At 45.5% G+C, this 25,792-nt stretch overlaps 1 protein-coding gene across 1 annotated transcript in view; it reads left to right on the forward strand.

Annotated features, from left to right (window-relative positions):
- The window catches only part of CLSTN2 (calsyntenin 2), a 564,551-nt gene that overhangs the window by 485,695 nt on the left and 53,064 nt on the right, over nucleotides 1-25,792 (forward strand). The window contains exon 8 of the mRNA XM_054595487.1: nucleotides 5,585-5,706. Within this exon, the coding sequence (XP_054451462.1) occupies nucleotides 5,585-5,706 (122 nt within the window). The remainder of the gene's footprint in view (nucleotides 1-5,584; nucleotides 5,707-25,792) is intronic.

The following is a 25,792-nucleotide window of genomic DNA, read 5'->3' on the forward strand; positions in this document are numbered from 1 at the left end:
TATGTTTCAATCAGTCTTCACAATACATGTTCATGCATTTTCTGGATATAGGCACTGAGACAGAGAGAGTCACCCAGCTTCCCCTAGTCAGATGGTGTGTCTGTGTCAGAGCCAGTGCCAGGGCCCATTTTTCCTAGGACCTTCCAACAAAAAGGACTTCGCAGACCTGCACAAGATGGCCCTGAGGTTTGGGACCAGATTCAGAGTTCAGCCCCCGGTCCCAGGAATTGCCCTGTGGCCTGATCCTCCCAAGGCCTGATAGGGCGCTCCCACTGTGATCCAGCAGCCAGTGGATGAGACAAAGGCTTAGGAAAGTATGGAGAAATGCAAAGCAGCATGGGCTGAGTTAGTGGCCACACACATACTGTCCTTGCTGGAAAGGATCCTATAGCCCTGAGAGGCAGGTCAGACAGATATTAATATTCCTGCTTAAAGAGAAGAGAATGAGAATATGAAAAGGCTGAGTGAGTAGTCCAGGAGAACGGCTGATTACCAAGGAAAACAGGCTTGGGCCTAGTCCTCCAGCCATGCATTCCAGGCCCTTGCTATTGAATCAGTGGCTCTCAACCCTGCTACACACTAGAATAACCTGGAGCACTCTTAAATATATAAATGCCAGGCGCCCACCCCAGCCTCATAAATCTGAGTATCTGGGGGATCCTTTTCGGTGGCCATGGCTGAAAACTCTGCATAGGCAATGGCGCCTCACTATCATCAGAACAGTCCCTCCACCAGGCAGTTCGGCACCCTCAAACCAGCAAGCCCTGGAACTGCTCAGCTTAGTGTAAATAGTACCTTGCCAATTAGTTCAAGATTGGCATAAAGAAAATGGGGAAGATTTTTCTTTAACAAAAAAAAAAAAAAATCTGTAACGATCTTCTTGCCCTAAATTTTAAATTATCTGGAATAAGTTAAGCATGATTAGGGCTTTTATGTATCAGAAACATTTTTATTCAAATAATAAAAACAACATACATTTATCACAGCAGAAAACATGAAAAACAGTGAAAAATATTTTAAAAAGATCTAAATCACCTAAAATCATAAACTTGCAGATATTTTCTGATAATATTTGGTATATTTCTTTACCAAATTGTATATTTCTATGTATATGTGCTTACAATTTTCAATCTATTTTATAATATATGTGATACTATTGTGATCTGTTGCTTTTACATAATATTATATCCAGATAATTTCTGTATGTGACTAATTATTCTTTAAAAATATAAATTTTACAACAGTCTAAAACCCTGTCATATGGCTTTATTATACTTTACTTGATTGCCTCCCTTTTTTTGGGGGGGGGGTTAATGTAAATAAAGCAGTGCTACAATGAACATTTTTGTATGTACACTTATGGATATTTACGATAGAATTACTGAATCAAAGAAAACAAAAGTTAAGAGGGCTATTGATGTAAATTACCAAATCACCCTTCATGAAGATTGCACTAGTTTCTGTCTTGCCCACTAAGTAAAACTTACTAATGGTAAACTAATTTATAAATAGCTAACAGAATTGATTAGTGAGCATGGGATAATTGTAGTTTTTAAAAAAGAAAGAAAGAAAACCACAATCACCACCACCACCAAACAAACATCTCAGTGGCTAACACTCATTCATCTCAGCTTCCCTCATGTCGGTGGCCAGCCATCCTAATGGGGCTGGGGATGAGGAAGCTGCCCTTTGCCTCGACATTCAGGGATGCAGATTCCTTCCGTTGTTTGGTGCTGCCGTTTTCAGCCACAGAACAGAGGTTAGCTTAGAGTAGAGCACAGAAGTGTTTTATGGGCTGGACCAGAAAGTGGAATGTGTCATTTAGACTCACATTCTGTTGGCCAGAATTTGGTCACATGGCACCACCTAACCACAAGGGAGGCTGTGAATTTGAGTTTAGCTGTGTGTCCAGGAGCAAAGAAAACAGGGTTAGGTGAACATACAACAATGTCTCTACCACAAGGGTAGTCTATGGGGCAATTGTGCCCCCTTCAAGCTCACCTTTTTTGGCCCTTAATTATTTCCCCTTCCCAATATGAGCAATGCTCTTCCCTACCCTTTCTCAGTATCTCCTCTCCCCACAAAACCTCTGCTTCTCCTGCCAGGATCCCCTCTTCCTGGCATGCGCCCCTCTTGCTATCTCTGAGTTTCAGCTGAGAGCAATGAATTAATAAATGGCCATCTTCAGTGTCACTTATCTACAGGGCTTTCTAAGAGAGGCGGGTCAACCTGGCCCAGCAATCAGGCCAATTGAGAGAGGGAGATTCCAGCCTGGTAGAGGGCTGAGGTGGTCCCCCTGACTGCTGGGAAAGAGAAGGGTGCTCCCAAACTTTTGGAGATGCCCAGAAAACCACTCAGAAGGATCAAGGTTGTCTGCTTCAAAGAGGAAATAACCATCTCACTTCCAGTGGCCTGTTGGCTGAGCTGCATGCATACACTCTTTTCTCTGCTCTAGGCAGGTGCCAGAGCTGAGGCCAGGAGCTCAGGGGAAGTCTGACTCATCCCCAGGAGTCCAGGGTGTATAAAAGCTGGAGCCTACAGCCCAGGTGGTACCTTAGTAATGGGGTGAGGAGAGAGGGGTAGAAGAAGAGCAGGTGCCCCACTACAATTTTGCAGGGCATAGGTGATTTTGTTCTTATTTTTGTGGACCATACAGGCATCCAGAAATGGGCAAGACTAGAGCCAAAAAGGCTGCATGCCAGGAAGACAAGGTGCCAGCAGAAGAAGCAGATGTGGGGGATGGGGAAGTTACTGAGGGAGGGCAGGAGCCAGCGTCACTGATCAGATCAATTTCTACAATATATAAAGATTATAACAGGTCCATTCTTATTGAGAGTGTAGGGGCTGAGGGTGGGGTGGGGGAAAAAGGAAAGAGATGGAAAAAATGTTTTACTGGTGCCCAAAACCACTTCATTGGCCGTGGGTATCATGTGAAGATGTCTGCAGGGCCTCTCCAAAAACCAGCCTTTGTGCCCATGAATCAGCCCATGTATAGACACCTTCTGTGACAAAAGCCATTGGACATCCATGAGAAAATGACAAATTCCACAGGCCCTTTAAAGAGACTTTCCACTTGGTTCTTTTTCATCTACCTTCCTGCCTGTGGCAACGACTGAGGCCAGGGGGCGGCTGGGGCAAGAGGAAGTGGAGCCAGAAGAATGAAAGAACAGACCTTGCCCCATTCTTTCCCCACCGCTGGTGACTAGGCCACAGGCCAAGACTGGGTCGAGGAGATGAAAAGTTCTTTCCATCAGATGAGAGACTGAGGTTTGGTTTGGACAGAACCCTTCAAGGCTACTTTAATACCTGAACATGTCCAGAGGCTTTAGGACCTTCCAGAGATACAGGCAAAGAGAAGGAAAGGGAGCTGCAACAAAGACCACTGAAGGAGAGGAAAAGAAAGGAAGCCGATTCCTGAGTGTAGCATGTCACCAGCCCCTTGACCACATCCGGCACCCCGGTGTGGGTGTGACCCCGGGAGCGCAGACAAAGGGAGGGAGAGGGAGGGACAGACCTCCACGGCTAGAAGGCGCTCTAGATCTCCTTTATTCTTCTTGCCCCTCCTCTTTACCCACAACCTCTCCTGACTCCCAATAAAATTAAAAGGGAAAGTTCTTTTTATATTTCCCTGGTATATATCAACAGAAACTATAGGAAATCAGTAATACTATTGTGAGGGGGACAAGAAATATTTAGTAAAATCCCCATAACCAGGCCTGAGTGTTTGCCAACCCAAAAGCAGACACTGGCCCAGACTAACCTTGTCACATTTGCCAAATGACCATCCACCTTCCTTCTATGCTTTGGTGGCATCTGAAGAGTGAATATGCTTTTATGCAAGTAGCATCCAACACTACTTTTTTATGCCGTGTGGTCATGAAGCTGTGCAGCAGTCCTTGTAGTAACTAACAGTCATTAAGCATATTCTGGGCAGGTGTTTTACACGCAGCTTCTCATTGTATCCACTAAGATACCTTCAGTTATAAGGAATGGGAAATACGTATCAAAATGATATCAGATAATCAAAAAATAAAATAATAAAGGGAATGCGAGGCTCTTGTAACTGAAAATGTCCACAGATAAGACAGTTTCAGGTAAAGTACAATCAAAGTCTGGCTCCTTTCCCTGCAATTTCTTAGCTCTGCCACCATAAGTCTATCAATTTCATGTTAGCAAATATGGATACAGCAGTACCAAGCCTCCAAGTCATATACTACAACTTCTAGAGAGAAAGTGCCTCTTTTTTTTTTTTTTTTTTTTTGGCCTTCTGCCAAAAAGAGAGAGAGAGAAAGAGAGAGAGAGGTAGTTAAGTAGTGCTCTCCCAGAACCTCTCAAAAAAGCTCATGAATCACTGGCCTGAATTGAGACATCGCCAGTTCCTGAGAGAAGCCCTGTGGCCAGGAGAAAGACCTGCGCTGCTGGGTTTGGGATCGGGCCCTGAACCAGTCACTGTGACAAGGGGATTTGCATTGAGCCTATTTGGCCAGGACCAATCAGAGCCCATTTCTAGGAGCCAGGCTGGAGTGATTCCTCCCACACGGGCCGCATGGGCAAGGTTTGTGCATGATGTGCAAGAATCCACCACGATAGCCTAGTCTCATAATAGGATAGGATCGTATTCCCATGGATCAGGATAACCCAGCAGTGTTAAGGAAATGCAGGCTCCAAGACGGTAAATAACCATCCTAGCATCACCCAGAGATACAGCTCCTCTTAAAGTCTCTCTGAATCTAGGGCCCATGTTATTCTCACTGAACCTCATCACCTGCTCATTCACCCATCATTTGTGGGGCATTTGCCTTGTGGAAGATTTCTGGATGGGCTACTAACTTGTAAATGTGAGTTCTCTGTGTGTTGGTCAAAAGACCCTTCCTCCCCATCCAATGGGTGTTAACTGACAGCTACAGGACATCATGACTGGGATTGATGACATGAAACTTCCTCAATTTCAGGGCAGGAAAGGAAGTTTTTATATCAAAGAGGGAAAAGTCCCATCCATTGTCTGTATATGGATGAGAGAGGCTTGGAAAGCCAGAGAAGTATGTGTAATGTTGGAAAATCGATCTGTTCCCACCCGCCAGCAACTAAAAGTGGCCCTAACTTCCCTGCACGAAGACCTGAGGAGAGGTGCTCTGTGGTCCCCCTTGTCAAACCTGATGCAATAAAAGCCCAGAACGCACAGAAAAACCAGCTCCGCTAAAAGGATCCCAGAGTGAGTGATGCAATTGTCAAAGCGTTCCCTCAACACTCCCGGAAGTATTTTACAACAAAATTTAAAAAATAAAAGCTTGTTAACCTAAATGGGGGTCTGATACAGTATCTGAGCATAGGTTGGGTTGGTATTTAAAGCCCAGATGGCTTCTTAGCAGAAGTTTTGCTGTGGGCTTTCTTGACTCTTCCTCTTGCATTTCAATGAGCTCTACCATATATGTTCTAGAATGTTCATCAGAACAAATTATTAAAGAGAAACTGGAATGCCAGTGTCCTTTGAGGTCCTAAGGGCTATGGAGGGAGGGCTCCTCTGGTGGAGGCTGACACTGACACAGAGATCTGCTCACTCCCCAAATCCTCCTTCTGTTTTCAGAAATGAACCGGCATCACTACGCCCTGTACGTGCACAACTGCCGCCTGGTCTTCCTCTTGAGGAAGGACTTCGACCAGGCCGACACCTTCCGCCCTGCGGAGTTCCACTGGAAGCTGGACCAGGTATGGCACTCTCCTGGCACGTCGCCCCAGCTCACCCCTTTGCAGGGGTGGGTGCTGTGCTCCAGTGATGATGGCAGTGGGTAGGCACCTCAGGGTTCTGGTCACTTGCTGATTTTTGGAAGAATTAGCTCAGGGAGACAAATGGCGTCTTGCAGTCAGGGTAGAAACCGCCACTTTAAAGACCAGTCTGAGGTGAAGAGATCCGCACTCCCAGCTGGGACCCCACAGGGTCAGTGGACCTGCTAACATGCACTTTGTCCATTTGCTCTCCACTGAGCTCATGGGAAGCTGGTTCTCTCCTGATCCTCCAATCTCAGTTTATGATCTTTGTTAGCACATCTTTATGTCATAAATGCTCTGGGTCTCCTCTTTGATGCTCTACTATCCCTTTTGGATGACGGTGTAGCCTTGTTTTTGGTGGCACAGGTTGAGAACAGGGCCCCAAGGACTTTGAAGTAAGCAGTGACACAGTGCATATTCTTTTTCGAAGTGGGAAAATCTATGACTCACTCCAGAGCCTCATGACTTGTGATCACAAGGACCACTGTTGTCACACTTGTCAGTGAGAAATGAAGTGTCTCGTCTGAATCAAAAGCTTTGACGTGTCTGTTTCCGACGCTGGCAGTGTGGAGATTGTGGAGGTGGCTCTCCCTTCTTTGGGTGTCTGCCACTGAAGAGGTAGTCTGTGCAGCCAGCCTACAGCTGGCCTTCACCGAGCATTGAAGAGCAGGGTGTGAATTTTTTTAAATGGTTTTAAATTATCAAGAGGGAGAGTGCCTGCAGGCAAGACAGGGGACCGCAGAATGGGTCTGCTGAATGAAACAGGTGATATGATGCTCATTCTATGGCACCTGCAACTCGTTTTGGTTTTTCTTTTCTGCCCCATCCATGTCCTGAGTGCTTCTGGGGACCTCAGTCTTCCGTTGTCCCTCCAAAACCCACTGTGTGTGCTTCCTGCCTTACCTTATCTAGGGCTTAAGTTCCATAATCCTTTTCCTCCTCTGTCCCTATTCCCCTCATCTTCCCCACCCTCTCCGGGTACTACTTAAGCTCCCAGGCCCCCAGTGGGCTGACCCCAGAGAGTGTTCCTGGGAAGCCTTCCAGGAGGAATCCATTTACATTGAGATGAGAACGATTGCTGCCCCCTTTTACCCACACAGAAGTGCAGACATATGCTCTTTAAAAGAGAGATTCATTAACCTCAGGCAGTCTCTCAGTGGGGGAACATCAGACAAGTGACAAGGTCAAGGATGCCGAGCAGATAGGAAAGATGTTTGAGGGAGCGCAGTGGCAACTGACTAATCCATTCCCACTAAATCCCATTTGGCTGTTTCCTGGGGTTTTGGAAATAAGGCGTCTGATTAGTGTATGTTTCTCTAAACTAGGAATTCCAGGTTTTGCAGAAGTTATGAAATCTTGACATAGTTTATTTGATTTCACAGCAACCTCTCAGCTACCTTCTAACGTGCCATATGGCTTATACAAGATGTTTTTAAATGCATAATGTGAATTGAGGTGAATTAAAATAAATCCCATATTATGAGGAGTTTTAATAAGAACATTGCTATACTGCCGGAGACAATTATACATGTCCTGCAGCATTTTCTAAGATGGAATTGAGAAGCACTGATGGAGGCAAATGAAGTCACACTGTTTGAAAAATAAAAATAAGTGAGGAAGGAATTCTGGTTCTGCAGATAAAGATATGGTGAATCTAGGAATTCTGAAATCTGTTCCCAAAGTGGTGACCTGAAGGAGGGCTGAGAACCACTGAACACCACCCAAACTACTGCCAGGCACGCTGTGCAGCCGCGCTCATCCTCAGCCCGGCCACAGTGCTGCCCAGGGACGGCACAAGGCCCTCTATCTCGCCCCAGGTCCCACAGCAAGACCATGCTGAGGACATGCCTCTCCCATCATGCTATGCTGCTGCTTTGGTGAGCATGCTAATTTAAAATTTTAAATGTTTTCATTTCTAAATTTAAAATATTTTATTTAGAGACCAGAATTATCAGTGAAATATAAAATGTGTATGAAACTGTCAAGTCTTCACGAAGCAATGCCATTTATTCCCACCGTTCTAGAGACTGCGAGGTCCAAGAACAAGGTGATGCCCAATTCTGTTCCCAGTGAGGGCCCTCTTCCTGCCTAGTACCAGTTGCCTCCTTGCTGTGTCCTCACCTGGTAGAGAGAGAGAGCGCTCTGGTACCTTTTCCTCCTCTTAGGAGGCATCAGCCCTATGGGATTAGGGCCCTGCCCTATGACTTCATTTAACCTTCACTACCTCCTAAAGGCCCTAACTCCAAGTACAGTCACCTTGGGGCTTAGGGCTATACCACATGAACTAGGGGGGAGGGGAGAGGTGGCGGCGTGTGGTTCAGTCCATAGCATTCTTCAAACAAAGAAATTAACAATTTTTTTTTTAAGTGTAAAGGCTGTCTGGTGACAATAAGAAGCCTCATCTCACCTGAAACATTGCTCTCCCTTTGAAAGGAGCCACAGCGAGTGGGGTATAGGAAACCTCAACCATACTCATGCTGGCAAGCCAGCAAGATCTATGGACCAGCCCGCAGATCCCTCTACCCTGATTCTGCTCCTTGTGGAGACAGAACCTTACCAGGAGTTTCTTAGATATAAATCCCTTAATGCCCAGCCTGTGCATACGAGATGTAGTCTCCTCCCCAGGAAGCCATCCTGGGTCACCGCCCCCTCCAGTGGTTTGCCCCTCCCTGTCCTTCCCAGAGTTCACACCCAGCTCCATCCCAACACTTACTGTACCGCAGTTACCCAGGCATCCTGCCCCTCTGCTCACCGTGCGCGCTGTGCTCCTGGACGGCAGGGCTGTACTTTACTCTCTCCAACTCCTCAGTGAATATTGTAACCCTGAGCACACAGTTGGTGTCCAGGAAATATTTACGTAACAGTGAATGGATGTCAAGATCCAAAGATGGGATAGATGAAGTGAGGGAGGGAGAGAGAAGGAGAAACAAAAAATCCAGAGATCTTATTAAATTTCCTAGTGATTAGTTGGTATTTTGATCCATTTTATGGAGCATTCTAAAATTCTAAAATGTTAACATTTTTTTTACTCTCTGGATCTCAAACATTGTTAAGCTTTGGTCTTGTTACCTTATTTCAAAGGTCTTACTGGATTTACCACCAGTAACTATTTAGAACTTTCTGGCCTTGGCCAGGAAGGACTAGGCGAGTCTAATGTACAAATGTATTAAAATTCCTGGACCATCTTGGGGATTCCAAAGCATAATAAATGTTTTAATGACTGATGAGCCTCATTTATTTCTTTAACCAGCAGTTTATTCTGAGCACAGACTGTGTACCAGGCTCTGTGCTGGATTAGCAGCTAAATTAGGAGCCTCTGCTCTCTAGAAGTTTCCATGATAATGGGGCAAACAACATGTACACAGTTTACCTCATCCTATTGTAGTATGTGCTAGGGCAGAAGGCAGGGGGCCTGGCTGGGGACTCCTGACATGGCCCTGGAGATAAGGGACTGAAAAAGTCCCCAGGAGGGGCCAGCGGCTGAAGGGAGTGTGGAGGGCTCCCTGGAGCCTGAAGCCACCCTGGCGGAGCGCGGGACAGTGGCACTATCTTCAGGGAACTGTCAGCTTTCGGTGCCGCAGGGCTTAGGCATGGGGCAGGAAGGGAAAACACCCGCAGGTGTTAGGAGGAGCAGATAGGATGTATCCCAAGAGGCTTTTTATTTTGTGCTATTGAGTTGGTATTTTATCCCGAAAGAAATTGGCCACAATTGAGGCATCTTGTTATATAAAGAAGACTGAGAATTTTAGGGATGGGTAGATGTGAAAAAGGCTAGTATGGCATTCATAAAATGTATCAAATTTAAGCAAATATAACTTAGGCAAAGTCATTCAATGTGGCCAGTGGCAGTGGCTACATTAGAACCAGGGTCTCCTTTCCTCTCTCCACAGCCAGACAGGGAGACCAAGCACTTGACAGATGCTGCCCGTGGGCATTGAAATCAGGGCATGAAGTGCAGAATGGTTTCCATATAGCTCTTCAGGAGCAGCCCAAGGTGCAGCAGTTGCTGCAGAGGAGGTGGGGGGGCTTCCAGCAGCCCAGCTCCTTAATCCCCACACCTCTGATGGCCTCTGCCGCCGTGGACAGACTGCCAGGTAAATCCATCAGCAGGCAGCTCCAGGAAATGCCGCTGACAATCCAGTGCACCTCACTAAAGGAACCATAATGATGAGGAGAATGTCATTTTAATGGGATTTTTACTTATGATCTGCTAATGCTAATCCCTGGAGCCTGCAGTTAATCATGTGCAAACCCAAACGAGAGCAGAGGAGAATGCCCAGCTGCTGGCTCACACAGGGAAGGGTTATTAATTTGCAGCCCCTCCCAGCTTTAATAGTATTTGGATACGGTTGACTCAGTGTTGCAAATTCTAATGATCTTCCCTTTGGACTTGTTGTTGCTTAGAGGGAAACCTGCTGGGGTTTTATGGTGATTTTCCATTATTGGGAGGCACAGCTTGAGTGACAGCATCAATTGACCAACATGAGGACAGGTGCCCCCCCAGCTCAGGTGAGAGGAAAAAAAATGCATCTCTGGAAAATGGCAATGAGTACAAGACGCCTTCTGTTGGCCATTGGCTTCTCTGTGCCAGAACTTGTAACAGGCACCAGGGAGAGGGAAGAAAGGCATGACGCTGCCCTGGGGGAGCTCACAGACCTGCCCAGTTTATGAATCCAGCAGAACATCCTCCTACAAAAGTGCTACCTCTAATAATTATGAGCTGGAAGCAGCGACAAAAGTGAGTGGAGATGCCTCACCGGGTGAAGGTTGGTTCTCACAAAGGCTAAGCCACCACATGGCCCCAGGCCATGCAAGAATATGGTCTGCACAGCACTTCTAATCATTCAGGAGTTGGAAATCAGATTTTTATGTGAAATCTCTCAATATTTGATATTTTTCTCGTTTAAAAACATATCATCATACTAAACAAAGGTTCTGCAGTGTACCTTTATATTCTGGTCACCAGTATGAGATGACTGATAAAAAACAAACAGGCAGAAAACAAAATAAAGCCACTGTTATTTTGACGCAGGAAAACTGCGCCAAAACATGTCTATATGGGAAGTGTGGATCTTCTTAAATGAGGCCCACTTGTCCTTTCTGTTCTCCTAGCCCCTGCCCCACCCCCCATGAAGAATGTTGGCTTTCCAGTGGCGAGGCCAGGGGCCAGGCATGACAGGTCTCCATCGTCCCCTCACCGCACTGAGAGGTATAGGCAGGTGTGAATGGGGCAGGATCCTCTAGGCACTGATATTGATGGTGGCCTGCCTTCCTCTTACATAAAGAGGAGAGTGAGTCACAGGCTCAGTTCCCCAGGAACAAATGACAGGGCTAGATAGGATTTGAGCCAAATGCCCACATTTGTCTTGGGCTGATGCCTTTGCCCATCAAGTCCATTCTACTTGCATAGGATTCTAAAGCTCCTGGAAGAAGCTGCAAGTGAATAAATCCTTTATTCTTGGTGGGGAAAGAGAGTTAGAATGATGCAGAGTCAGTTTCCTCGCATCTGCTCTTTCAGCCATGCTGGGAGTCAAATGGGTTAGTTCAATCATTATTATAGCCAAGTGCCAAGGAGTTAATTGGAAAATGGTCAGTCCAGTCCAGGCCAGTCATCTTAATGAGCAAAATAATTGGGCATTGTCAGCACTCTCATTCTGCTGTTAGAGACTAACTCTTAGACATGTTGGCCATGTTTCGTCTAAAGCAGTGATACCCCCCCCCCCCCGCTCACTGGCCCGCCCTAAAACTGGCATTCATAGAAACCCATTTTCCATTAAGGATGTGTGTCCTAAACAGAGGGGGAAGAGTGTCCAGGACCTCTTTCTGCACTCCTTCTGGCAGAACTCCTGCTTTTTTCTAAGATGCCCACTTGGAGGGTGGTTCTAAATGAATTACGGACATGGAGAGTCACAAACACAGTGCCTCTCATGTGTTTATTTTTCTACAATACATAAATGAGAGTCTTTGACAAGCCCCCACTTCTCTCCAAGCCCCTCTCTCTCATCTTTCCACCTCCATGTGCTTCCAGATATCTGGGGAGAGGGAGCTTCCTTGGCTTCATGGTGTTGGCAGGGGAGAGTCCTCAGACCCACATAGTCCTCCCAGATCAGGACTGTGCAGTGACTGGACCTTCTGCTCTCAGGCCAGGTGACTGCTGGTGCAGCTTGCTCATTTCTTCTGTTTTCATTTCAGGCAACCCATTGCGTCAGCCACGCCCTCTCTACCTCGAAGTCCCTTTCGTGGCAGCCTTTTATCATGCCCATCTCTGCTGATTATGCCATGACACCTCTCCTGGGCTCCCCTGGGTCCCCTGTTAGGTATTCACGACAGAATAATGGCTCCCAAAGATGTCTATGTCATAGTCTCTGGAACCTGTGAATATGTTACCTTACATGAAAAAGGGTCTTTACAGACATGATTAAATTAACAATCCTGACATAGAGATTATCCTGGATTTTCCAGGTGAACCCAATATAATCATAAGGGTACTTAGAGGAGGGAGGCAGGTTAGAGTCAGAGGTAGGACGATGGAAGCAGGGTGATGTGGGGCCATGAGCCAGGGAATGTGGCGGTCTCTATGAGCTGGGGGAAAAAAAAAGACAAAACAATAAATGCAACACCTTGATTTTAGCCCAGGGAAACTCATGTCAGATTTATGACCTCCAGAACTAACTAATAAGTTTGTGTTGCTTTAAGCCACAGTTTGAGCTAACTTGTTACAATAGCAATAGGAAACTCATACATCACTCATGAGACTTGGGGAGTCCTGCAGCTGCCTCAGGCTCGTAGATCCAGCCACCTCCAACTCTGCAGAGGTACTGAGAAGACCTAAGCTAGGCAGGCCCTCAAGCTCACCCCCAGTGTGTGGTTGCCTCTGCTGCCGGTTGAAGGTGTGACCCTGGGAGGGAGTGAGAAAGAGGCACTGCCTTCTAACACCCTCCGTTCGCTGCTTGCTCCTAGCGTTTCACCGGGCCTGCCTCCTCACAAGCCTCTGGAGGAGGATCCCCAAGGGGCACATAGATTTGGCCTTTCCTTCCCCACTAAGCCAATATTCTCCTTCTAGCCTAAGGTGCTGGCCTCTCGCCAGCCATGATAAATAGAAAAGGTACCTTCTCTGCCTGCAGGTAAGAAACACAGAGTCCTCCAGGCTTGTTTCTGGAAAGGCTAAAGCAAACTTAGAAGATCCTCTTTCTCTTGACAGAGCCTTACCTGGAAGCTGAAAGTTGACTGAGTTGATCACAAATGAGATTCTCTCAAGAATACCTGCCATCCCCCAAATCACAGGCACCTGCCTCACTGAAAGGTCCCCTCTTTCGCGCGCACCTCACTCCGCGGTGCCTTTCCGTTTTCTGCCCCAGCACTTGATCCAAGACAAGAGGAGCCTTCTGGCCACAATGAGCATTGTCCAGAATAGGGCAGCACTGTCACCCAGAGGGGCAAGAAGCAGCCAGGCGTGGAGGTGGCGAGCACTCCTGGGGGGTCTCCCCCACCCTGACTCACTCTCCCGCTTGACCTTTCATTCCCCCTGGAACCACCTCCCAAACGAACCCGTGCCCTGGTGTGCCCCTGTAACACAGGAAAGTTTCCGATCGGTAGTGGGGAATCAACAAACAGCAACTGCTGTTATTATTGGGGAGAAATAATAGTACCCTACCGAGTTCCAGAGGCAGAACCATGACTGAAAGGCAGACGTTAGCAAGACCCCACAGCTCAGTGACTAAAGGGAAGGAAGGGAAGTTTAGCAAAGGACAATTCAGCGTTGCCAAATGTCCGTGGAGCTGGTCATAGTCCTAACCAACAGTGAGATTTAATGACAAGTGGATAACTTCATTCGTGTCATATCATGGACATAGTCTCCACAAACCCACAGAGGGCTTCCGTAGCCTTATTTATCAATACACCTTAAGCTGTTTGCTTGGGGAGCTGATTTCTCAGGGTTTTCTTTGATGCCCATTATTACTCCAAGGACTACCTGTGCTCTCGGTGAGTTCAGCGCTGCTGCAAGAATTTCATTCTCTTCCCTGCTGCAACCTCACTGGCTACTCCTGCTTTCTCACCCTTTCTTGAACCAGAAGGATAAATAACTATTACACTTAAACAAATCAAAGATACTAATTATTCTACACCTTTCTCACTTTTCTGGCAGACCTGGCTCCTTTCTGGCCTTTTCCCTGCAGTGAGCACGTGCTCAGCAGTCCTTTTGCTCCTGTAAAATCATTATTTGTGTTTTGGCCTGTACATCTGCCCAGAGGCAATGAGCGCATTTGTTTTTCAGGTGACATCTTGGAATACATTTTAAAATCAGTGTCTCTCATTTTACTATTGAGAAGAAGGAAATAATCACAACACAATTAAAAATATTTAGTAAATCAAATCACCTTTTCACTAATAAACTAAGATGCTCGAGCTGTGCGGAGGTCCCCACGGGAGCGAGCAGCATGTGCTGGGTCCCAGCACTGTGCCTTGCTCCTGCCTTTCTAGGCAGCTCGGGGATTGTGTGCCCACGGGAGCAGGGCGGGAAGGGGCGGGGAGGCTCCTCCTCGGCATCAAACCTAAATGTCTGCATTTGTTACAGGAAGGGTATTTTTCTCTGTCACTTGCACACCATGGAAAGACAAGAAATTGATGAAACTGAATCCTAATATAAAAGGGAAAATTCTAATGCTCCTCCTCTCATTTAGGAGACATGAAGCAAGGGCACTGGTCACTGCGAAGTCCCTCTGTAGTGAGGAGAATTGGACCCAGCATTACTCCAAATCTTACTTTGTGCCAAGCACTTCCTTTTAATTCTAACAAAAATCTGGCAGTTTAGGCATAATGCCCAGGTTAAGAGTGAAAAGTGGGAGGCGTAGCAAGGCGTGTTTCATGCCTCTTATCTAATGAATGGAAGAACCTTGACTATGACCTCAGAACACACATACTCCAAGACACTAAAATGTGCCATTATTGACTTGGGAGAATTTACAACTTTAGGGAATACACAAGATGACAAGAATGAACCAATGTCCATACTGATATCTATGTGTTTAGAACAGGGCATGGATGTCCATGCAGAAAGGATTCAAGTCCAGATTATCAGTAAGATCAGCTCGCTCCTGAGGCACAGTGACGGGAGGGCCACTCGTCCCATAAAATGAGAGAAAACCGTGGGGTTGACTTCCCAAGGAAGGACCACCTCTTTGAGGAAGCCTTGCTAAGCAATAACTCTGGAGGTCCTAGGTACAATGTTAGCGTACCCCACCTTCTCCGCTTACTCCCCTTCTCCTATGAGTCATCTATTTGTGTCCTTAATGGCAAAACATGCAAATATTGCTGCACTTACTGCTCATTAGTTTAGTTAAAGGAAGTGCCCTTTAATTATGCCTTTAAATAATGAACCTCCTCCATCACCTTGACAATCAGTGCATATTTAGAAGGAAGCAAGGCCTCATTATGAAACAGCTACTGCATCCCTTGGTTACTTAGAAGATGGTAGCTTTCTTGAGGCAATAGAAATGGGAGTCTAAAGACACACAAGCCTTGTGATTGCATTAAATCCTCATTGCTGTACGTGCAGGAATGTCAAATGGTTAGCCAGTAAAATATTATTATATAGGAGAAAAAGAAGGGAAACTAGCATTTTTTGTGAGGCTATTGTGTACCAATCCCTAAATGCATCGATTTACATACATTAAGTCTAAACTGCACAGTTACTTTTGAAGTTATTACTTACCTCCATTTTACAGATACTGACATTGAGGCTCTGAAAGATTAGGTAATTTGCCTAAGGTGTTGGACCAAGTCCACCATTCTCCAAAGCTCCATACTCTGTTCCATTATGTCTGTCTTGTTGAGAAGTGTTTATGCAGCTTGGCAGAACTAGGTGCCCCCTAATCTTCACTATATTTCTCTATTTGTTGATCTCAGCAGAAACTTAAGAAAATGGTTTGCTCCCACACAATCCCTAGACACAGGCACTAGATGGTACTATGTATGCACCTATCTGCATGGCTCTGAAGAATAAAACAGAATGTGCCATGGGCAAGCAAGTCCTGACCCCAATGTCCAAGATCAAGACAGAGGACAGTGCTATGGCCCTCCCTGAGCTTGATCCCATGGCTCCACATGCCTTCTCTTTGCGGGGTAGGTGGCAACTTCCCCTGTGCTCAGGGGAAAGACAGAACTCCTTCCTCTTCTTCAGTAAGAAAGTCTAATATCTGCCTTCTTGACATTCTATGAAATGCTAGATACCAAGTAGCCCTTGTCCTTTGTTTAGACTGCCTCGAAACAGAGCTTGGTATGAACTTGCAATGTGGTCTGCTTCTGTTAAAAGAACCATATACCTTTCCACCAAACACAACCTTCTCAGAAGGTTTGGTTCCAGTCTGAAATACAAGGGGACAAGGGTCCCCTCCTTTTATTTATCTTGACTCAAATAAAAATTGATTTCTTAAGTTATAATTGTGAGTTGATACTTGAATTACTTGAACTATCTGATGTCATCTACTTATATTTTTCATCTCTAAACATATGAATAAAATGAGCCTTATAAGCCAAGAGTAAAAATATACCTTTAGGTTTTTTCCTGAATACTAAAAATATTCCTCTGCCATATCTAGCAAAAATATATCACATTAGGAACCAAAACTAATAAGCAAAATAACATTCTTTAGTGGGCAGAGCACAGAGCCAAGCTGTGTCTACATTCTGGCCCCGAAGTCAAGCCTCCATTCACTCACTCATTTATGACAAATATTGATCAAGATTAACTTTAAAATAAACAAACTTATTTTCCATCAAGGAAAAGTGAGAGGCATGCAGGCTTTGGAGTCTCTCAGACCTGGCCTTACAGCTCAGTTCTACCCCACATTATCCTGTGTGACCTTGTGTGAGTCAGTTCACCTCTCTGAGCCTCAGTTTCCTCATCTGTGAAATGAGGATAACTGTAAACACCTTAGGGGTAGTTATGGCGTTTAAATGACATAATGAATGTAAAGGGAGTAGCAGCAGAACATCTGACCCATGGAAGAATTTTATTGGGCCAGCACCACACATGTATAGATAGGTAAGCAGGTAGGTAGGTAGGTAGATAGATAAAGCATTGATGAAATAATTGCTCTTCTACTGCTGAGTTCCTTTAACACATGATTTTTTAAATTTTGTTTTTGTTTTTGTTTTTGTTTAGCAGCTACTCCACACCAGGCACTGATCTGGGGGAAGCTGGGCACATAGTGATGAACAGCACTCCGGTAGCTCTCTGATCTTATCCAGATTGTTGTCATAAAGTATCACTTGCACTAAAAGAAACCAGATTTTCTTGAAACAGCTGATTTCAGGGGTAAGACAGAAAATGAATAAGATGAACCTGCATCCAGTTGCCTAGTTGCAGGAAACACAGGACAGAGCAACATTTTGAACAGCATGTGTGTGCAATTAACAAAATCCAGACTGGAAGCTCTATAGGTCTGGGTTCTTCAACAGATAAATTGTAAGGAAAAGAAAGCAATGGAGGAGGATTCTGTAGGTTAAAAAAGACTTAAAAATGTAAGAAACTAGTTTTTTAATGGGAAAAACTAACTATAGAGCACAGGGGTACAGATTTGAGTGATAAACTGTAGAGAAGTAAAGACCAAAAAGGTCAGAAGAGTGGACCCCCCTAGGAGGAGGGTGGCTGTCACCAGGGTGTGGCACGGGGTGGACTTCTGGGTAGCTGGTAAACCTATTTCTCGGCCTTGGTAGTAGGTTGAAGGATGTTTGCTCTGTAATAGTTCATCGCATTCTATGCTTGTTGTAGTGGCTCTCTGCATCTTATGTTACAGTTTTTTAAAAGTAACTTTAAAAGGAAGAGGCATGTGTTGAGGGCTGCTGTGTGCTAGAGACGTTGCCAGGTACAGTGGCTCAATCCTGGACCTGAAGGAGCTTAGAATGGAATGGGAGAGAAGGGTCATTAGAATACCATGATCAGGGCTAGGAGAGGGGGAAAAACAGAAAGGAGCCTGGCAGGAAAGGGTCACCTACCAGCCCTGGGGGTGGGTGGCCCATTCTGAGGATACGGGGTTGGTACTGACACTGTCTTGACTCTAAAGAGCATCCACTGCAGGGTCAACCGGGGATGCAGGCAGACAAACTGCAAATAGGCTGGGCACCTTGCCACACACTCCCCACAGCTTTATCTCAGTGTCTCAGTTCATTTTTGCCAGGCGTTATTACCCCATCACTCAGATGCGAGGCAACTGTGGCTTAGAGAGGGTATAAAACAACTCACCCTAGATCAACTGGCCAGTAAAGAGAGGAGCTGAGAATTGAACCAAACCTACACCCTTTGCCAGAGAAGGAGAGGATCTATGGTCCCTGACAGGTCCAGCTGTGTAGTCTGTAGGAGCAGGCAGCCCAGGCCAGGAGTTAAAGGGGTTAGCAATAGGAAAGTACAAATAAGATTTTAAAAAATAATTTTTGCCAAGTGAAAGAGAAAAGCTGATTTTGTTTTAATGGGAAGACCCAGTATGGTGAGGGCACATTACACACATGCTGCTGGGAACAAGTGTAAATTGTTACAGACTGGTGAGGGGCATCCTGAGACCTGCAACCCCTGTCCCAGGGGACAGGTGAGAGTATGTTCAAAGGCCCGTGGAAGAGGAAGGACAGTGTATGTGTGTTATAACTAGAGAAAATACAAAGCCTCAGGTGGGCAGAAGAAAGTGTGCGGAGGTGAGAGCATGGGTTTTAAGCAGAAAACCTCAAGTTCACATCCCACTATAGAGACCCTCTACGATGGCTATTACCCAGCCCCTCCAAGCTCCCTTATGGTTATGTACAAAATAGGCTATATGAACATTAGATACTGTGCATAAAGCACCAGATTCAGGCTAGATGATGATAAATTACATTGTTTTTATCATTGGTTTTTGTGTTTTTTTGTTTTTTGTTTTTTGTTTTTTTGCCTATACTGGAGATCAGAGGCTTGGCTTAACCAGTCCAAATCTCCTGGAGGATTCTGGAGCTCTGGACTTTATGGAAACAAGAGGCCATGCCCTCTGGCATGCTTTTCTGTGAATGGTAGCCTGGCTCAGTGGCTAAGTGCATAGATTTTTGAACCTGACTTCCTGGGTTTGAATCCCAGTTCTGCCACTATACTGGCTGTGTGGACTTTGGAAAAACTAAAGTCACTCTGCCTCAGTTTGCCCATCTGTAAAAGGGGGTAGCTTCACATTTACCTCATCGGGTTGGGAGGATTAAGTGTGATAACACAGCACACTGCCCCTCCTGTAGCATTCTGCATCAAGGAGCCGGCGAGAAGCCTCCCTCAAGCTTCCAGCACAGTGGTCGCGGCCCGTCTGACTGGAGCCTTCTCCGGGCATCCCAGGCTGCTCTGGGGCTTCTCAGTTCTTGATTCAAGATCCTTGTTCCCATTGCAAAGGTTCTGACCTTTCCTTAAGCCCTAATTCGATGCAGTCTAAAGACATGAAAGGTTTATGTCAATCTTCCAAGGCTTTGCTTCCTTTCACAGGTCAGCCCAGCACGTTGGAGGGGGTGGGCCTGGCAGCCTCCAGCTCCGCTCTGTGGACTATATGCGCTCCACGTCACTCACTTCTCTGTGCATGCCCCACCTCGCAGAGATGGGAGGGGGCTTTTAAATCTACTTATAAAGGAAGGATCCTCTCCCGCTAGAGTCAGGGCTGTACATGACTGCCCCTCGGTGCCTGTGCATAAGACTCATCCCCCACAAGTCCATGAGCAATACTATAAAACCATTTGCCACCCACACCAGGGGCTTCCCATTGACTTTCATTCCAGAAACCTGAGGCTGAGCCACCAGGAAGCTCTCAGCCTCGCTGCCTGAACCACCCATGTCCAGTTCAGAATGTGTCACATCCCCTAGGACTATGTCCTGAGCAGGCTTTTGGCTTTTTCCAGAACGGGATTCTGTGACTTCCCACCTTCCAGTTATGAGCAGTCTGTTCACCAAGCAGCATCGTGGGCTGAACATTGACACCATTGTTGGCTCAGTCACCACGGGGCAGAGCCCACACCTCCCAGGGGTCCCCCCGCCCCGCCCACCCTGCCTGGCTGAGACACAGGCTCCTATGTGGCAGCGAGCATTCATGTTAATGGCTGATTAAAGAAGCCAGGGAGGCTTTCTCATTACACATTATTACTCGAGGCTGCCCCATTTCTGTATTTCATCTAACAACAGCCTATCTAGGGAGAGCGAGAACAGTTGAAGCCAGTTCATTTAATAAGATTTTAACACAGTCTTAACCCCTGCGAGTCATTTGTCCCTAATTCACTTAGGGTTTTTTTTAATCTGCGGAGTAAAGCACAATTGGTCACTTAAAATCTTAGAACACATGCTTTTACATCACACCAGCGTCAAGTATTAATTTGTTTTTCCACGTCTTCACATGTCCTACCAGCCTTTGGTGTGCTGAGCCGCCTGGGTGATCTCTCTAAAGACATCACCAGGGTGGCAGCGCCACTGCCCGGCCTTCACGTTCCCTGAGTGTGTTCCCCCACCCGCCCCCACCCGCCCCGTGCCTGCCGCTGCCGCTGCAGCTCATTCTCCGCCCGCGAACAGGAAGGCTAATAGTGACCAACCTGCAATGAGCACTCCCGTGTTTCACCGAAATCAATTCATTTAATTTGGGATATATTAGTATATCACCAAAGACGTTAAGGGGGGAGGATATTAGAAACACTTGAAGGGATTTCGTTTTTAAATTTCATCATCGCCCATTTATTTTAATGTATAAAAGTGTAACCTTCAGATTACAACCATGATTTCAGAGCTATGAAATAACGATGTTTTTAAACCAGTTTATTTAAGTAAAAGTGAGTTGATATAAAGAAAATATTAAGAAAATAACAGAAGAGGTATTTGAATTTACACATTTATTTAAGAAATATTTCCTTTGAACACAGTGAACAAGCAAACAAAAATCTCGGACCCTCAAAAGACCCAAACAGGTACTTCACAGAAATTATACAAATGGCCAGTAAACACATGAAAAGGCGCTCAACTTTATTAGACATAAGGGAAATGCAAATTAAATTCACAGCGAGTCATCCTAAACATTCATTGCAATGGCTAAGAAAAGAGGAAAGAGATAAGATTTGGATACATGAAAAATAAAGTCAGTATTTTATTAAAGTAAAAAAAAAATGATTTGGCAGAACCACTGGAACACTTGTGTATTGCTGGTGGGAATGCAAAATGTACATTCACATTGGAAAACTGACAGTTATCGCCAAAGCAGACCCAGAAGTTTTACCCCTAGTTTCCTACCCAGCAGACACACTTACATACATTCATGAAAAGATGTAAACAAAGCTTGGGAAACTCAAAAAACGCTAGCTGAATGAATTAAAACCTATTCTAGAGCACTCTAAGACATCGCCCCTGTCCGTGAGTAATCCCAGAGTAGATGCTCATCATGGAACACATTTTTCCTGAGTGTATACTGTGTTCTGGGTTCTGCTGTAGGCACTGGGAGTACGGGGCTAAATCGGATGGCCCTTACTCTCCCAGGAAAACACCGCCACTTAGACCCTAACAACCAGGGGATCTTAGTCTTTCGCACTTTGCTCAGGGAAATGTGGTTGAATGCATGTCACCATGACTGAACAACCCTGGTTTACATTTGATAACTCTTTGTTTATGTAATTATGTAGTCTCTCTCCAGGAGAGCAGGAGCCTTGTCCATCTTATTCTTGCTGTGTCTCCTAAGACTAGAGCAGCATCTGGCTTAGAGTAGGGGCTCAGTGAGTACATGCTAGATGCATGGATGTGGGTGGTGGGAGGGTGGGTGGCTGGGTAGACGGGTGAAAATTAACATAGATGGGAAGAGCTCAGCAGTCTGTAGGTAAACTCGGCTCCTACTGGAGGCAGGGGCCTGCCATAATATAAGGAATATTTCACAAAGAGTTTGGCAAACTCTACTTATCGCTGCCAAGGACACTCACCAGCAGTTTGAATTGTTGCAATCAAGCAAGGAGGTTGTTTTTTTCTTTTCTTAAGACATAGATTAATATTTCAGGAGAACACAGTTCTAATTTACAGCCAAGACCTTTGGTTTAATCAGCAAAAGGGGAAAAAAAAATGAAGTCTGTGAACATCATTGGCTCGCTCGTGTTTTTCTATTGTGCTCCTGGCTGGGCTTACCTCTTTGGCCTTTAATTATTCCATTCTCTGACATGGCTTTATCTCTGACACTTTGGGATGAAAATGTGATTTGCTATTCAGAGGTTTCAGCAAAAATCACACTCCAGTCAGCAAATTGAGAGTGTAATAAAGGAACAGAGGGTTGTGGAGAGGCTTTGAAAAGATGTGTTTAAAATGTTTTTAATTAAATCTGTGTTATTATTTAGGATGGTGGAGAATCATTTACATGCATTATGGGGTTTGTTTGGAATCTCAGCCATGCTGTTCTTGTAACTGTGGCATTAGTCATGGAACCTAAGGGCAATATTATGTTTGCTTCTTCAGTCAAATATTTTGTGAGCAGCACCCACTGTGTGTACCTGCTTTATAATAGGCATCAAGCTAGAGTCTGTGGAGGTCACAAAGAAATACTTGGCAAAGCTCCCACCTTATCGAATCAGGGGCTAGATGACATTACCAGGTTGTAATAAAACAGAAGGAGGAGGATTGTCAAAGGAGTAAACATTACAGAGCCTTTCTCTGCTAGGATCTGCTGTAGGTGCTGTGCCTGCATTTACTCTTCTAATCATCACAGCAGTCTTCAAGGAAGAAATCACTAGCCCCATTTCACAGGTGGGACAGCAGAGGCTCAGCACTGAACTGGCTTATTCTAAGCCACAAAGCTCCATAACTGGTCTCTCTGAAAGCCTGTGTTCTTCCCACTACAACACACAGCCTCTTGGAGAGGCTGAGGGGCTCATGTCCATCCAGAAGGCTGGCCTTACCCACAGCCAGGGCCTCATTGCCCTGCGTACTAGTCAGAGGAGGGTGGCATGTCCATAGGCTCGCTCTCCACTAGGCGTCCCTGCCCATATTCAGCAAGCTTTTCTCTGGCCCCCAGGCTAGAGGACCTCCTGTTAAAACAGTGTCACTTTCTGTGATCTTCCTTCAAAGCATTTGTCACAATTTAAAATCGATGGTTTCGTTTATATGGTTATTTGTTTAATATTTGTCTGTTACAGACTGTTAGCTTCGTGGGGGCAGAAGCCTACTCTCTTGTGGTTACCACTGAACCTCCAGCATTATTAGCACAGCAACTGTCACCGAGTATCTGTAGAATGAAATAAGAAAGAAGGAAGGGAGGGAGGAAAAGAGAAATTAGATCCGCATGATTGCTAGAATCCTTCCCAGCATTCTCTTCCCTGTGCTTCTTTAACATTTGTAGTCAGTAAAAACAGCCAGCCTAGAGTTTAGTTATTCTCCAAAATGACTGAAGTATAAAAAAGATGAGCATGTCCCAGTCCTTAGGGTCCCCAAACCATGGAACCTCGAGTAACATTTAGGGGCCTCTGGATTCCTTGCCTGCCAACTATGTCACACACACACAGCCTGTGTGTACTTGTGCATTTCAAATGTTCTGGTCATTATAAAGTAACATATTCATATAAATGTAAATGGTACCTTTTGCTCACTACATTATTCTCTCAGACCACAGGTATTGCTATATGTAAAGCCAGAAATGTTTGAAATTCAAAAGCAGCCCTCACCGATGGAAAAAAATAGGAGCTAGAGCTCAAAATACACTTACTCTACACTTAGTCCTTGAATTAAGATAGACCATCTGAGAACCACATTGTACTTGGACGTGATCCCAGGGCTCTTCGCAGAGCAGTTCTATCAATAGCAATGTCTACTGAACTCTCATGTGTGCTGAGTGTCATACTGAGCATTTTTCATTCATTATCTTGCTTATCCTTACCATGATCCATTTTGCAAATGAAGACTACTAAGACCTAGGACATTTAATTTGTCCAAGGTCACATAGGCAGGTGGGGGCAAAGCTAGAAATCATAGCTAAGCCTGTGCCACTTTGATGTCAACCACTGCACCATAACTCCTCGCTAGCTCCATGACCTTACTGGAATACACCTCAGATCACATTGAAGGGTATTATAAGAACCAGCCCCAAAACTCTTTGTTAGATTAATAAAGGGTAATGTTGAGGACAGTGGTCTCTACATCACACAATGTCTTCTTTTTGAGACCCCCCAAGACAGATTTCTATCTGGATTTGGTATAAGAAAAAACTCTACTTCCGTTTAACAAAAGGTACCCTTCCACATGATGGGCATGGTAAGACGATATGACTCATGGAGCTCCCTCTTTTCATTGGCTTCTACGAAACTTGGGACCACTGGCTGTGGCCTCAGCTAAACATAGACCCTTTCAGCCTATATTTAGGGGACAAACCACATATACTTACTCCAAGACTTCACCTTGACTTTATGTTTTAGCCAAAGCCCCTAGAAAGCAAAGTCAGCAGCCAAAGTTTATGAGTTGCCCCTTTACAGGAAGGTATGCAAGCCCAGGGAGGCGAGAGTGAGGGAAAGGAAGTGAGGCAGGGAAAGAGGGAGATAAATAAAAAAAGTGTGTGATCAAGCTGGACACTGCTTGTGATCAAGTTCAGCTGATTGCTCTTCCAAAGCAGTTAGTAACTCTTCATAGCTAACTGCCCTGTGGCAGGTGAGGAGAGAAAGGAAGAAGAGTCTGTGCACTAACACCTGTCTCCCACTGGGCCAATATTTCAGAAGCAATATTTCAGACGCCCTGTACGCCTGGGTGACGTGGCTCCAGCTGTGCCCCACGCCTCAGAAATGACGGGGGAGCCCTACAGCAGGACGGCGGGCGGGTGGGTTGTGCCCTGGGGAAGTCCATCACTGGGCAGCAGCCGGGCTGACCATGCAGTTATTTACCATGATGACCAATGTGTGGGCACGACTGTCCCTTGCTTCTTCCTCAAAGAGATAGTGTTGAGATCTGAGGCGGCCCAGAGAGGTGTCTGGCAGACTTCCCTACCCACATTGCCCCTGCCATGGCTTCTTTTATGTCCTGACTTTTTCAAAATAATGTATATTGATTTTATTCTCACAAGCCACATTTAATCTGTTGTAGATGGGCCAGGGTATAAAAAAATTCAACAATTATTTGCCGTGGGCTAACTTGGTCTCTCCACTAAGAGTCATATCTTCAAGGGACACCTTCTCTTTCATCCCCAAGAGTGGCTACAGTGGACGCTTGAGGATGAATCAACACCGCCAGTAGCCCTCGTCACCACGTCTCTTTACACAACAAGGTAGCCCTGAACCCACATTTCATGCCAAGCACAAGGCTTTGTTTCCCAAAGTGTTTTTTTCTCAGCCTCAGTTACATATGTCATTGGAAACCCCAAGAATTTACAAGAACAGCATGTCCTTGAAATCCCCAACACTGAGATTGTGTCTGGCATTGTCGGCACTTGATGAGTATTTTTGCACTAACCCAAATAATTAACGATGATTATATTATAATAACTATTTATTGAGCATTTATTACATGCCCAGCATTTCCCTAGCCAGTTTACCTTATTTAATCATCACATAACTCAGCTCTCGCCAGCTGTGGCTCAGTCTTGTAATCTGATGAAGAAACTTGATTTCTATGATAATGGATTTTGCTTTAACATATTCATATTCCTTGCTGACTCTGAAAAAAGAATGGAGGCCCCATCAACCCAATATTGAGCCCTTAGAAAGTTTGCTGTCTCCAGATGCCTCTCTTTTTCCCGATCCCCTTGGCCTCAAGGTTTGCCTTTTCACTGCGTGACTCACAGCCCCATCTACTGACTGCAGCAAAAACAATCTACCTTCCTGGAACTCGGCAGCCAGGCAGCCCTTAATTACCTAATGTCTTCAAGGTCCCCGAAGTGCGATTAGTTTGATTGGACCTTGTAATTAAATGGTCAGCCAAGCACATGGGCGGGAGGATGCCTTAGGCTTGGGCATTCTTTTCCTTCTTTTTCTGTGCTGAGGGCCTGAGACTGCAACTAGGAAACAAAGACCCACTTTGACCCTGGCTGGTGCGGCTCAGTGG

The sequence above is a fragment of the Pteronotus mesoamericanus genome, unplaced genomic scaffold (genome assembly GCF_021234165.1).
Source record: "Pteronotus mesoamericanus isolate MK-2021 breed Mesoamerican mustached bat unplaced genomic scaffold, CSHL_Meso_final scaffold_54, whole genome shotgun sequence".
NCBI classification, from domain to species: domain Eukaryota; kingdom Metazoa; phylum Chordata; class Mammalia; order Chiroptera; family Mormoopidae; genus Pteronotus; species Pteronotus mesoamericanus.